Genomic DNA, 10,999 nt, shown 5'->3' with positions numbered 1-10,999 from the left:
GATGCCCATACAAGCGTTGTCTGAGTTCAAACTTCAGCTATTCTCACAGCGCTAATGAATTGCTGACACTAAACAACACTATTGTCAAAACATGTGGAGAATGCACAATATTCATAGCTACAGTCATACAGAAGACAAATAAGATAGCCCTGCTGATTAACCAAAGCCACATAAATGAATCCATTGAGATTTTGTGTACATGGGAGACTGGGGGAAGTTGTCACACACTTTTTTGAATAATATAATATTAGTACTAGAATAATATTAGGAAATTAAATTAACTTAATTCAAATAAAAATATCAGTATCATTTTTGTTATAACAGTTGAAAATAACAAGTGAGCACAATAAAACTAACTGGAAAGCATTCAAACAAGTGTCAACAATATAGGCTAATAATGAAGGAAGTTTTTAACTGAGCTGTGTTCTCAGAATGAGGGTGTTTGTCATAAATGTAGTCACACTGTTATTGCTATTGGGTCTGTTTATAAGTTGTTGTGTGTTTTATATTCAGTAAGTTTATAAAACGTAGGCCTACTGTATATATTTGTTTCTGTATTTTATATTGATTGGTAGGCACACACTGTCCCAACACTGTATCTTATATTGTTGGCCAAAACGATGTTTTGATAATTCTGTATGTTTTCTTTTTCCATTTTTTCCTCCCGTTTCATGATTGTCTTGGTATTTCATAAATATTTTAACGTTTAAATACCGTTTATTAGCACTGTGGCAACTTACCCCATACAGTGTGACAAGCCCAGCCACTACAGGGGGAATAACTTTGCTGGTGAATTGTATAAACTTTATAAACAACGTTTATAAATGCAGTATTTTTCCCGCGTTACAAATCGCTGCACCTGCACGCCACGCGCTGAGTCCAAAGGTGAATTTGTTCTCTACCTGCGCTAACTTCCTGTGAACGCGTCAGATCCGACTCGTTTGCCTGAAACTCACGCTGGTTGAGTCGCCTACGGTTTATTAATACCTGCCGTGTTGCCCAGTTATTAAAACATGGGAAAGGAAATTATGAGATGCTCATATTTGGGAGTTTAGCCGAAGTGAAGGTGGTTTATGTTTTATATTTCGACTGCGTCTTTGTTTTATTACTTCCGGAAAATCCGCACAGGTAAGACTAGTTTCAGTCTTGAGCGCGAAATATCCAGCGCGTTTCTTTTCTTATATAACAACACACTAATCTCACAATATTTGCTTTAACTTCTTCTGTGAACTATTGTTGTTGCCTTATTGTCAATGAATGTGAATAAATGAAGATTAAAAGGACAGTAAAGCGAACATTACACCGCTTCTTTCATAACAGGTCACCTCGAACACATTAGGTGTTTTTAGCAGGTTGGGTACGTTGTGAAGATAAAGGTAACTAGGCTGAGTTAAACAAAGAAACACATGTGTTATTTGTATTGCTTATTTACCCAACATGTAATTCAAGGGCACTCGGTTGTCCAGGTTACCATCGGAATCTCCTGTCAGCTGATTGATGAATGATTTATGGCTTCTTCTTTCTCATGTGTCACACTCGCATCTACTTGCAACGGGTAGGTCAGACCACCTAGACCGAATTAAAAAGGTTAAAAAAGTCAAATATTTTATATGTGATGATATGTGGTATTAAAGTAGCCTAAAACATATGGCATTTTTTTTAAGTATGCTATTTATATTAGTCTGACTCCATAACAAGGTTAAAGGGATAGTTCACCCAAATATGAAAATTCTGTCATCATTTACTCATCCTCATGTCGTTCCAAACCTGTATGAGTTGCTTTCTTATGTTGAACATAAAAGAAGATATTTTGAAGATTGCTGGTAATCAAACAGTTGGTGGTTGCCATTGACTTCCATAGTATTTTTTTCCCCTACTATGGAAATCAATAGCAACCACCAACAGTGGTAACCACCAACATGAGTAAATGATGACAGAATTTTCATTTTTGGGTGAACTATCCCTTTAAAGTTACCCCCTAGAGAAGGCGGAGTCTCCTTTCAGAATATACAACTGCAACAGACTTCCAAAAGTAAACAAATATGATTCATACTTTTTGTGTCCCATTCTTCTGGTTTGTTTGCTTGTGGCGTGTATTATGTAGATGGCTTGTTTATTCCCGTAGAAGAGAAAGCGTGTTGTTCAAACTTGTTCTAACATTAAATGAATCATTCAGTCATAAAATGACAATTCTGTGGTTATTTACTTCTAGTCTTGTGTAGTATGACTTTCTTCTTCCGTGGAACACAAAACAAGATGTTGACAGCATACAGATGAGGGGAAAGTGAATGGTGACTGAAGCTGTCATTCCCTATAATTATGTCGTCTTGTTCCTTTTGTGTTCCACAGAAAATAAGAAAGGTATGGAAGGACGTGAGGGGGATTAAATGATGAAACGGTTAAATGAAATGATGATTAGAGGCAGTGCAAGTATTAATGGTTAGAGTAGACGATGTTTAATCAACCTTCTTGCTTGTTTCTATTGACTTGGAGGGCAGTAAAGAAAAACTCCAGGTGACTATACAGAAGTATATTTTCATATTTTCCAAACTTAGTCATTCTGTCGGGACTGTTCCATTGCCCGTGTATTCATTCTATAAGGGTGTGTCTGAGAGAATGATTCATGGCTTCTGCTAGAGTTTGGTAGGTGAGATGTTTCAGACTGGGTGTTCACGTTTTCTTTGATTTACCATTTGTTCTGTAGGCGGTGGACAGGATAGGAATAGTGCTAATTTGTGACATCAGCACCCTGGTAATCCTAACATCTGGAAACACTATATGGACTTTGAAACAGTCAATGTTCAGTGACTGTTTAGTACACAAGCAGGTCAATGACGCATTGTGTACTCAGGGAGGTATGTGGACTTATTTTTGTTAGGTTTTGTAGTGGAGTTCAACCTTGAAAGGTTCACAAACTCTACATCATTACAGGACAGGATAGATTGACAAGCTGCTTGTCTCCAGTGTGTATGATACTCCCATGAGGCTGTGGGGTGAGTCCATCTATCTTAGCCAGGGTCACAGCTTCAGTGGACAAGTGGGGAAGTAATTCTAACAAAAGGCATCACTGAGCCTTAAGGTTTGGTGTTTTAGAATGTTTATCAACATTTACACTGGCAAGCATCAATCAGTATTTTTCTACAGTGTGTAGTATTAAACGTACACCAATTGAAACCAATTACAATTCTGGCAGGTTATTTTCATGTTATGTCCGATATTAAAATTCTATACTGTTTTGTCTCTAAAACAGTATTTAAACCTAACATCAGGTATTTTAAATATTGTAAGTGAATTTATCAGAGCGTGATAATGTGCAGTATGAAAATGGGATATTTTGATATTTGCTAAAGATTGTTTAACAGTGTTACTAAATTATTTTATTAAATTATAAACTATTTATAAATTATAACTTTAAGTGAGTGATAGATGATGGGAAAGATAATGTTAAAGGGGTCATATGATGCTATTTACATTTTTCCTTTCTCTTTGGAGTGTTACAAGCTCTTGGTGCATAAAGAAGATCTGTAAAGTTGCAAAGACTAAAGTCTCAAATCCAAAGAGATATTCTTTATAAAATTCAACCACGCCTACCTAAAACAGCTCGTTCTAACATGCCCCCACATGTCTACGTCACGATGTAGGAAGATTTGCATAACGCAGCTCAAATGTTCACGCAAAGAAAGAAGGCGTAACTTTTATTCTCGTAAGTACGTTTTTTATATTTAAAGAATTTGCCACTGATGATTCAAACGTGAGTTTTGAGCAGTGTAGAGTAGCTTTTGTTGTTTGTCATTTCTTCGATCACAAATGCAGACATGGTTTTATATTTACGCGGCGTGATGCAACACAGCGCATAAAAAGACAGTATAAGTCATTATAATCTGTAATTATGTTCCAACTGGATGCAACAAATGCCTCTTTTATAATGGGTTTTAATGTTTTTGTCTCGTCGCTCCGGCCAGACAGGGCACCACAATATGGTAAGGGGCGTACATTTCCGTCACACGCTTGAGGTATTCGGACAATCACAATGCACTGGATAGCTGGCCAATCAGAGCATACCTCGCATTTCAGACCGATGAGCTTTGTAAAAATCGACGCGTTTCAGAAAGGCGGGGCATAGTGGAAAAACAATGATGTACAGAATGTGGAAAATAATGTGTTTTTTGAACCTTAAACCACATAAACACATTTCATTACACCAAATACATAAAATAATGTTATTTTTAGCAACATCATATGACCCCTTTAAAATAGCAGAATTATATATCAAAATTTACTATATATTCTAGTATATAAATTTAATATATACTATTTGTATTAGGGGTTTTCAAAATTGTGTACGGGGACCCCCAGGAGCCACAAGAGAGGGTCTGTGGAAAAGTTTACATAAAACAATGTTGAAAATGTAAATATAATATTAAACAAAATAAATTGAACTAAATTATTATTAATTTATCATTTTTAGCTAAATAAATCCTGAAAAACAAATTATATAAAAAATTATATAAATAATATACCTAACATTAGAGTACTAGCCTATAGATAGAAAAAAAGTGTAATAGAACATAAAATATTTGCCAAATAAAATTTTACACATACATAATCATTTTTCACAGTATAAATTGGGTCTTTTATACATAAAGTGTGTAGCTACATTTTAAATTTTAGGATGGGAGTTCCTTAATCATATTAAATAATATTGGTGGTCTATTGCATCTAAAACTTTGAAAACCCCTGATATATATTATATGGTAAGAGTTTTCCCCCCCCTTAACAGTGATAAATGAATTCTACTTGATTTGCCCCAGTGGTAATCATTTTTTGGGTTGTGAATCACTGATTTTGTGTTAATTATTGCACTCATTGGGTTATGTCCATTCAGTTATCTTTAGAAAATGAAGGAGGTCAGTGAACGAGAGAAATATGTCCTGCTTGACCTCGGACAACACACACGCATAACTCACTGTGTAATTGGCCAGAGGTTGAGCTTGGTTCTTAGAATGCTCTGCCTGCACTAGTACCACATCAGCAGTCTACACTCCCCCTCGTCCTCCGTCACATACACACACACACACACACTCTCAACCCCTCCTCCTGGGTTGACACAGCCGGACTCTGAACGCTTCTCTCCAGTCTGTTGAGGTCCCCTTTAACTGCATGTCCTTGCATACACACACACACAAACACACTATGTCCCTAGTTGAGTTTAGATGACGGGCTCTGGTTTCAGTCAGGCTGCAGGCGGCCAGCACAGCGCAGCTGTTGGGCGTGAGTTTCTTGTTTTCATGCAGTGGCTGCTGGGAGTCTGACTGCACTGCCAGCATCTGAGGTGGGTTGGAATAATGATTGAGATTTAGTACCTCACATTCATGGCAGACAGTGTGTTTGTTTTGCTCATCCATTATAGTGCCAGGTTGTAATTGTGTCATTGCATTGTGTTATTAATTGTTTGTATTGAATGAATTTTTTTTTTGATGTGGTGTTATCATTATGTATTTATGGTATTCTAAACGAGAATTTTTTTTATAGTGTTATTATGAGGGTCACTGACATGAGTACCCACAATAAATAAAAAGAAGAATCTAATTTTAAAAACATGCACTAAATTGATGTTGGTTTTGAAACACTTTCAAGATTGTATTGAAATTTTAAAATATCATGTTTGACCACCTGAAAAATAATTGCTTACACTTTGAATACATGTGACTACACATTTGAATCTTTTAAAAATAATAATTGTTAAAATACTTTTTGTTGTGATTATTACTTAATAATAATATTGTTCAATTATCAATTCATAAAATATTTTTGAGTTTTTAAGTAGTCACACCACATGACATCTTGAATGTTTCATTGTAAATGGATTTAGCAGAGATTATGTGGCTCACAGAGGGAAGCGGCCCATTACTGATCGGGCATGAAGTCATTAACAACAAGCTTGTAATTTCTACACTATTCATTTTAAGTTCTTGCTCTTTTTTTTGGGCAGCTGCTTTGTTCGCCCTAGTAGGTGAGTTTTGACTGCTGCCCTCCTGTCATTTCACAGAGCTTAACCCGTTTAATGACTTGAACAGTGATAGTTAGCCAAACTCAGATTGCTGTTGTGGAAGGAAACTCATGGAAAGGATACAGCTGCAGCCCTCTTCCCATATTGTTGTGGTTAAGTGGATCCATGTCATTTCCTGTCCAGCCGGCATGAGCCAAAAAAAGAATGCTTGACGTGAGCTTCAGTTTTCCTTTGTTCTTTTTTCCAACAGAAACTTGGGTGTAGATGAAGCGGCTAGCAGATTGTTCTCTTTCTGGATTGGAAATATTTGATTGCTTCTCATCTAATGAAGCTGATGTAGAGTTTGCAAGCTGAGAAAGCGGCATTAGCTCTCCAGCCCTTGCGGACATCCAGCTTAACTTCTTCAGGCCATGATGGAACCCAAGGCATCTCCACCGGTGGGTGGCGTAACGTGGGCGCGGGTGTGTAAGGAATGTGGACAGTGTCATGATGGTCGGGACAGTCACCTGTTTGAATATCAGGATGAGGTGGATGACGAGCTGGTGTGCCACATCTGCCTCCAGCCTCTGTTGCAGCCCATGGACACACCGTGTGGCCACACGTACTGCTTTCACTGCCTCAGCAACTTCCTGCACGACCAGGACTTCTGTCCCGTCGACCGCCAGAGGCTTCAGCTACAGCAATGCCGTGCCTCCAGCCTACTGGTGCGCAACCTACTGCACAAATTGGCCGTGCTGTGCCCATTCCGCAGCGAGTGCCAGCAGAGCATGCAACGCTGCGAACTGCAGCCCCATCTTCACAACAGGTTAGTGCGTGCCACCAAGGAAATGTTTACCTATCACTAGGGAAACATAGCATAAAGTCGAAGAGATGTAGACATCGATAAAGCAGATATCATTCTGTAGAAATAAAATTAAATCAGTTATGAGAAGTCGGTGGATAAATATGCACATGTAGCCATTAAGAAAGCTGCTGAAACATTTGTGGAATTCCACTTATCCAGGTTTCATGTGAACAGAGAGATTTGAGAGAACTGAGCAGGATTAAAGAATAGACACGAGTGGACCGTATGACCGACTAGTGAAAGAACAGGGTGACTCTTTTACATAATGGAGTTAATTAGGAATCACATGAGTGATTACTATAGAATGTGTGCAGATAGTTCAGCCTTGTCACCTCTTCCAGGAATGCATGGGAGTTGACGTGTTTAATTTTTGCCTGTTTAGTTAAAGGCTTTAAGCTGTATTAAGTTTTTAACCCTGCTCACAATTGTTTAGTTGCACACACTTATAGTTTCTACAGTTCAGTATAAAATATATAATTCACTAATTGGTTGATTCACTTAATCCAAAGCCATAGTATATGATATAGGTGATATGGTATGCAAAAAAGGAAAAAGCCCCTGGGAATAAAACCCATGAATTTGGTGTTATTGCTCTTCTGTTTAAACTATTGGAACACTGCATAGAATAACCCTGTGCCTCAGCGTTCATCTCCCTTACATGGGTTTTCTTTCTGCCGTTTTATAATATTCTTATCTTCTGTGATGTAAAGCATGGTCTAAAGGTTGTTTGGCTGATAGTTCACGTGGTCAGGGACAGCACAATGTAAACACAGAGAGAGCAGCTGCGGGATGGGGAGGGAGGTGTTGACATGGTTAAACCCAAACTAGACCTGATTCTGCTCGCTTTTTTTTTTTTTTACCTGTACCATCTCCTTCCCTGCAATGCAGCAGAAAAGCCTGTTTGTGTCTTCATCTGCATAGCTCCTCTTGTTTCTGTACTGAGATTTCACACTCCCCGAGCATGTTCATCTTTAATAGATAAATGCTACGTAGCTTTGCACTGAACTGATTAAGCATTGACTTGTTTTTCGCTGCTGTTTTCTGCTGACTCCTGAATATGGAAGATAAGATCCAGAGCAGTAGTCAGCATTGGTGCATGTTTAGGATATTTTTAGTTACTGTTGCTGCCATCTGGTAATAAATGTCTTGTAGGTTAATTAACAGCAGACCACTGAGTAATGATGCAGAAGTTCTCTCTGACTCGGTGTGCTGCAATTCTCTCTTTCTCAGATGTCCTGCATTCAGACGACTCAGGGAAGAGGCGGAGAGAAAAAAGAGACCCTCCTGGAACGAGTTAAAGGGAAGCAAATCAGATGGAGATTTATCTGACGCCAAGTCTACCCCGATCGCACGCACAGGTCAACTCGGTGGACCCTCAGAACCTGGACTGGTCAATCCGGCATTTGAAGAGGGTGAAGCTGGTATAGCACTTTCTGTCCACTTTCTGTTTTTCTTGTGAAGTGAGTGAAAAATATTATTACAAACCCCTATGAGCATTAGCAGATCCATATCTAAGTATTTATGATATTCCAAATTTAATTAAAATCAGGAGTATGTGCATAATTTTATGGAATATCGTTACCAAAATGGTAATCAGATAATTTAGCAGTTTTTTTTTTTTTATTGCTTCGGTGCCTTGCTCAAGGGCACCTCAGTCGTGGTATTGAAGGTGGAAGAGCTATGAGCATTAGCAGATCCATATCTAAGTATTTATGATATTCCAAATTTAAATAAAATCAGGAGTATGTGCATAATTTTATGGAATATCGTTACCAAAATGGTAATCAGATAATTTAGCAGTTTTTTTTTTTTTTTTGGTCGGTATTGGATATTTAATTGTTCATGCATATTTCCCCTCCCCTAGATTAGCTTTGCTGTCATCTAACACCCACTTAAACTTAATCTTAAACATTCTGTTGCGAACACACAATAACACAATAAATAATTTTTATTTTATAGATTTTTCATTTTATGTAGCATTTTATAGCATTTAAAATTACTGATTTCAGCTTTTAGTGTGTTATTTTTAACATATTTAGGTAAAATAATTACATATATAATATTTGTATAATATCTCTTTTTTTTGTACTGTACACCACCTGATAAGGATTAGATTTAGAAAAGAATAATGCACATTCTTGGTATTTAATTGTTCATGCATATTTCCCCTCCCCTAGATTAGCTTTGCTCTCATCTAACACCCACTTAAACTTAATCTTAAACATTCTGTTGCGAACACACAATAACAAAATAAATAATTTTTATTTTATAGATTTTTAATTTTATGTAGCATTTTATAGCATTTAAAATTACTGATTTCAGCTTTTAGTGTGTTATTTTTAACATATTTAGGTAAAATAATTACATATATAATATTTGTATAATATCTCTTTTTTTTTTGTACTGTACACCACCTGATAAGGATTAGATTTAGAAAAGAATAATGCACATTCTTGGTGGGGGTTTTTTTGGGGCGTGTTACGGTTGTAACATGTTTTTGATTTGTGGTAGCTCAGGAGTAAAGGTGAGAAGAGTGTAGCACAGACGGTGAAAAGCTGAGGAAATTGATTTGCAGCTGTGTTTACTTTTAGGTAAACCAAAACAGGGAATCTTTCATATGGCCCTTAATCTTGTGAGTAGATGGCTGAGGAGTGTCAGGATGTTATTAATATTGCATCAAAATAAATTATAGCATTAAAACCAACAATCGTCACTGTCTGAGGACATTTACACTCATGGAGATTCACATCAACTTTTTTTGGGATTAAAGCTCTAAAACACCTGGGGGGAGTCTGGACCTGTCATCTGGATTAATGGAAATGCTGTTAGTCATAAAGTCACCTAGCATAGCAACTCTCTCAATATCTCAAGGGAATATTACATCATACATTTGTGTGCTTCCCCAAAATAAATGACTCATTCCAAAGCAGCCACGAGCAAACTGCTTGTGTTACTGCCATATGTCGAACTACTTAGTTTTTAAGCATTTGTAAATCAGGTTCCTGATGGTCTTTTGGTTTTCCAGACACCCCTCTGAGGTCCAGTCTTGTGGCAGAGGCGACTGTGGTGGAGCTGCTTCGAGAGGATCCAGATGAGGATCTGGGATTGCGTATAGTAGGAGGGAAGGACACACCCTTGGGCAACATCGTCATTCAGGAGATTGTGCGTGATTCACTGGCTGCACGGGATGGCAAGCTGGCTCCTGGAGATCATATTCTAGAGGTGAGGCATATCTCAGCTCGCCATGCCATTATGTTTGTTTTAGATTGTCAGTCGCTATGGATTTGAACCCATTAGATGTTTTCCACTGGTTTTATCTCTCTGAATCTGTCTTTCTATCCAGTTCTCATGTTGTCAGTGTACACACCCCAGCGTCATTGTGTTTACATTGCAGTCACATCCCTGGATAAAGGTCACAAGACCCTGCTTACCCAAATGTCAGGACATTTCCATTGGCTGGCACATTATTGACCATATAAAAATGTAGCTGTTTTCAGTTGAGTAGAAAAATTCTGTTATAGGACATGTATCAAAATAGGTTTAGTTCAATACATGTCCTATAGAACTGACCCACTTTACACAAGTTTTCACTAATTGGTCATATTTAGCTGATTTACAGTTTGTTTGTGTAGTTCCAGAATGGAAGATGGAGAAGGGAGTCATTCTCATGTTAAATTAGAAAATTCAGATTTCATTAAGACTGATTTCAGATAGACATTAAAGGGGCATTCAGTAGTCCTTTAGCTAACTTTAGCATCGCTGTTCTTTGTGTACTTTAAGTACCGATACGACAGTGGTGTTAGATTTTGCACTGCCATCTATCGATGTGGATCAGGATTTTATTACAACGACACTAATCAGTTTTAGAGCATGGCCTACTACACACAGTAATTAATTCCTTTATCTGTCCCAGCAAAACAGAAGCAACTTGGTCTAAGTCATCAAATCTTTCCACCTTGTTTAAGCTGTACTGATGCTTACGCTCATTTTTTGCCTTTGTAAGTCTTTCAGTCTTCGGCTTAAAGGGGTCCTATTATGCTCTTTTACAAAGTCTTGATTTTGTTTTGGGGGTGTACTAGAACATGCTCTCATGCTTGGTGGTTCGAAAAACGCATTATTTTTCACATAATTTACATTATTAAAAT

The 10,999-nt window shown here is 37.5% G+C and overlaps 1 protein-coding gene across 2 annotated transcripts in view; it reads left to right on the top strand.

Moving 5' to 3' along the window:
• The first annotated feature begins 788 nt into the window (after positions 1-788).
• Positions 789-10,999, top strand: part of LOC107550774 (ligand of Numb protein X 2-like) — a 26,240-nt gene continuing 16,029 nt past the window's right edge. Inside the window, exons 1-5 of one of the 2 annotated variants that reach the window (XM_016232151.1) lie at positions 789-1,128; positions 5,234-5,332; positions 6,261-6,815; positions 8,085-8,275; positions 9,880-10,076. In XM_016232151.1, coding sequence (XP_016087637.1) covers positions 6,421-6,815; positions 8,085-8,275; positions 9,880-10,076 — 783 coding nt within the window. In that variant the 5' untranslated portion in view covers positions 789-1,128; positions 5,234-5,332; positions 6,261-6,420. The remainder of the gene's footprint in view (positions 1,129-5,233; positions 5,333-6,260; positions 6,816-8,084; positions 8,276-9,879; positions 10,077-10,999) is intronic. The other variant, XM_016232152.1, reaches the window with a different exon arrangement.

This window comes from Sinocyclocheilus grahami, unplaced genomic scaffold (assembly GCF_001515645.1).
Source record: "Sinocyclocheilus grahami isolate Dianchi unplaced genomic scaffold, SAMN03320097.WGS_v1.1 scaffold407.1, whole genome shotgun sequence".
Classification (NCBI taxonomy): Eukaryota; Metazoa; Chordata; class Actinopteri; order Cypriniformes; family Cyprinidae; genus Sinocyclocheilus; species Sinocyclocheilus grahami.
This window is presented reverse-complemented; position numbering and strand designations above follow the sequence as displayed.